This window comes from Brassica oleracea, chromosome C5 (assembly GCF_000695525.1).
Source record: "Brassica oleracea var. oleracea cultivar TO1000 chromosome C5, BOL, whole genome shotgun sequence".
Lineage (NCBI taxonomy): Eukaryota > Viridiplantae > Streptophyta > Magnoliopsida > Brassicales > Brassicaceae > Brassica > Brassica oleracea.
This window is the reverse complement of record NC_027752.1, coordinates 17,136,252-17,137,939: the sequence shown is the minus strand read 5'-3', so window position 1 is coordinate 17,137,939 and position 1,688 is coordinate 17,136,252. Positions and strand designations below refer to the sequence as shown.

At 36.3% G+C, this 1,688-nt stretch overlaps 1 protein-coding gene across 2 annotated transcripts in view; it reads right to left on the bottom strand.

The window, feature by feature from the left end:
* Positions 1 to 1,688, bottom strand: part of LOC106344114 (developmental protein SEPALLATA 3) — a 2,622-nt gene continuing 934 nt past the window's right edge. Inside the window, exons 2-8 of one of the 2 annotated variants that reach the window (XM_013783499.1) lie at positions 1,322 to 1,406; positions 1,133 to 1,200; positions 933 to 1,032; positions 791 to 832; positions 658 to 699; positions 440 to 579; positions 1 to 317 (exon numbers count right to left, since the gene is read on the bottom strand). In XM_013783499.1, coding sequence (XP_013638953.1) covers positions 224 to 317; positions 440 to 579; positions 658 to 699; positions 791 to 832; positions 933 to 1,032; positions 1,133 to 1,200; positions 1,322 to 1,406 — 571 coding nt within the window. In that variant the 3' untranslated portion in view covers positions 1 to 223. The remainder of the gene's footprint in view (positions 318 to 439; positions 580 to 657; positions 700 to 790; positions 833 to 932; positions 1,033 to 1,132; positions 1,201 to 1,321; positions 1,407 to 1,688) is intronic. The other variant, XM_013783501.1, reaches the window with a different exon arrangement.

The following is a 1,688-nucleotide window of genomic DNA, read 5'->3' as shown; positions in this document are numbered from 1 at the left end:
TATTGGCCAAATCATATGATAAGTAGCAAATTATGTTGGAAAATTATTTAATTGTAGACCGACATAATAAACATTACACACACATGCACACGAGACAGAGTATAGAGAGAAGGGCAAATCAAAAAGAAGCCTAAGAGGGGAGGAGAAAGTTTTAGAAAATAAAAATGTCAAAAAGTGAAAGAAAAAAAGGAAGAAAGTTTCAAATAGAGTTTCAAATAGAGTTTCAAATAGAGTTGGTGTCATACGGTAACCAACCCAACATGTAATTATTCACACTGGGTCCTGCTCCCATTCCATGATCTTGCTGCCCCTGATACCTGCTCCATCGTTGCATAAAAAGACATTTAAGATGCTAAAATAATGTTTATATGTACACAACAAAATTAAAAGGAGAACAAAATTGATTATAATTATATATAAAAGTTGGTTAGTTAGTTACCCCATTTGAAGAATGGGTTCGCATTCCAAAGGCTGGAAGAAAGCTTGATGATGAGAGTGTTCATGTTGTTGATGACGACCGTAGTCATGATCTTCTGGGTTCGGGTTGAGTTGGAGTGGCATCTGATACCCATCAGCTAACTGTACACACTTGTTAGTAGACCAAACCAAAGCGCACTATATATATTGACTTATTATGAATGAGAAAGTATATATTACCCTTAGCCTTAGAGTTTTATTTGTCTCAGCCAGCATGCGTTCCTGCTCCAAATATTCATTGGAGAGTGGTTACTAGTGTAGATACATAAGACATTTTGCTTCATCATCATTCAATTCTTTTTTATTTAATTACCTTACTCTGGAGATCATTGAGCTGGTCGAGCATGAATTGTGTCTGCAAATTTAATATAGCCTTTTACTTAATATTGACCTCACAGTGTGTGTGTGTATATAAATAGTACCATATATGATGAGAGAAATGGAGGAAGTAGTACCCGGAGAGCTCTGATCTGCTTCAAAGAAGAATCAAGCTGTCTCTCAAGTGACTCAAGCTCTTTTGTGCTAAGAGGTCCCAGATCTTCTCCCAATAGATTCCTATGATATTCCAGAAAATAAATACCATCAAAATTAATTTCTTTGTGTAATTAAAAACACTCTCTAGCTAACTAGCCCTTAATTTGTCAATGAGTTTAACCTTTGAGTTCTCTGTAAGGCGTCGTAACGCTCCTTAAGCTTGAGATACTCCTGCTGGCTATTAAGTTCCTGGTTGCCAAATATATTAACATTAGGAGATTCTCAACTAATAAAAGCAATTAAAATGATTTAATTAAGCAGAAACAAATGAAAGCAAGGCAAGAATTAAGAAAAAGAAAGGAGGGGGTACAACTGCTAAGGCCTCTCTTGAAGGCACATTGGGCTCTGGAGCTCCGTAATTGCACTTCTGGTACCTGTCTAGTGTCCGAAGCATGCTGCATCACACACAATTTTTTTTCACAAAATCAAGATTCAAATCATTAAAAGAAAATTGAGGGGGCTATAAAATGATTCCTAGCTAGGGTTTACAGAAAAGTGTGGGAGTCTTTTCAGAAAAAAAGATCTAATTAAAGAACCCATAAATTAAACTTGGGTGAATCTGAAGTAAGATCCGATGGATATATGAGATGAATTTGAATTTCTAACCAAAATTGGAAGTCCTAAAGGACTACTAAAGTGGGTAGCTCTAGCTTAGATGAAACACACCCCCCCCCCTC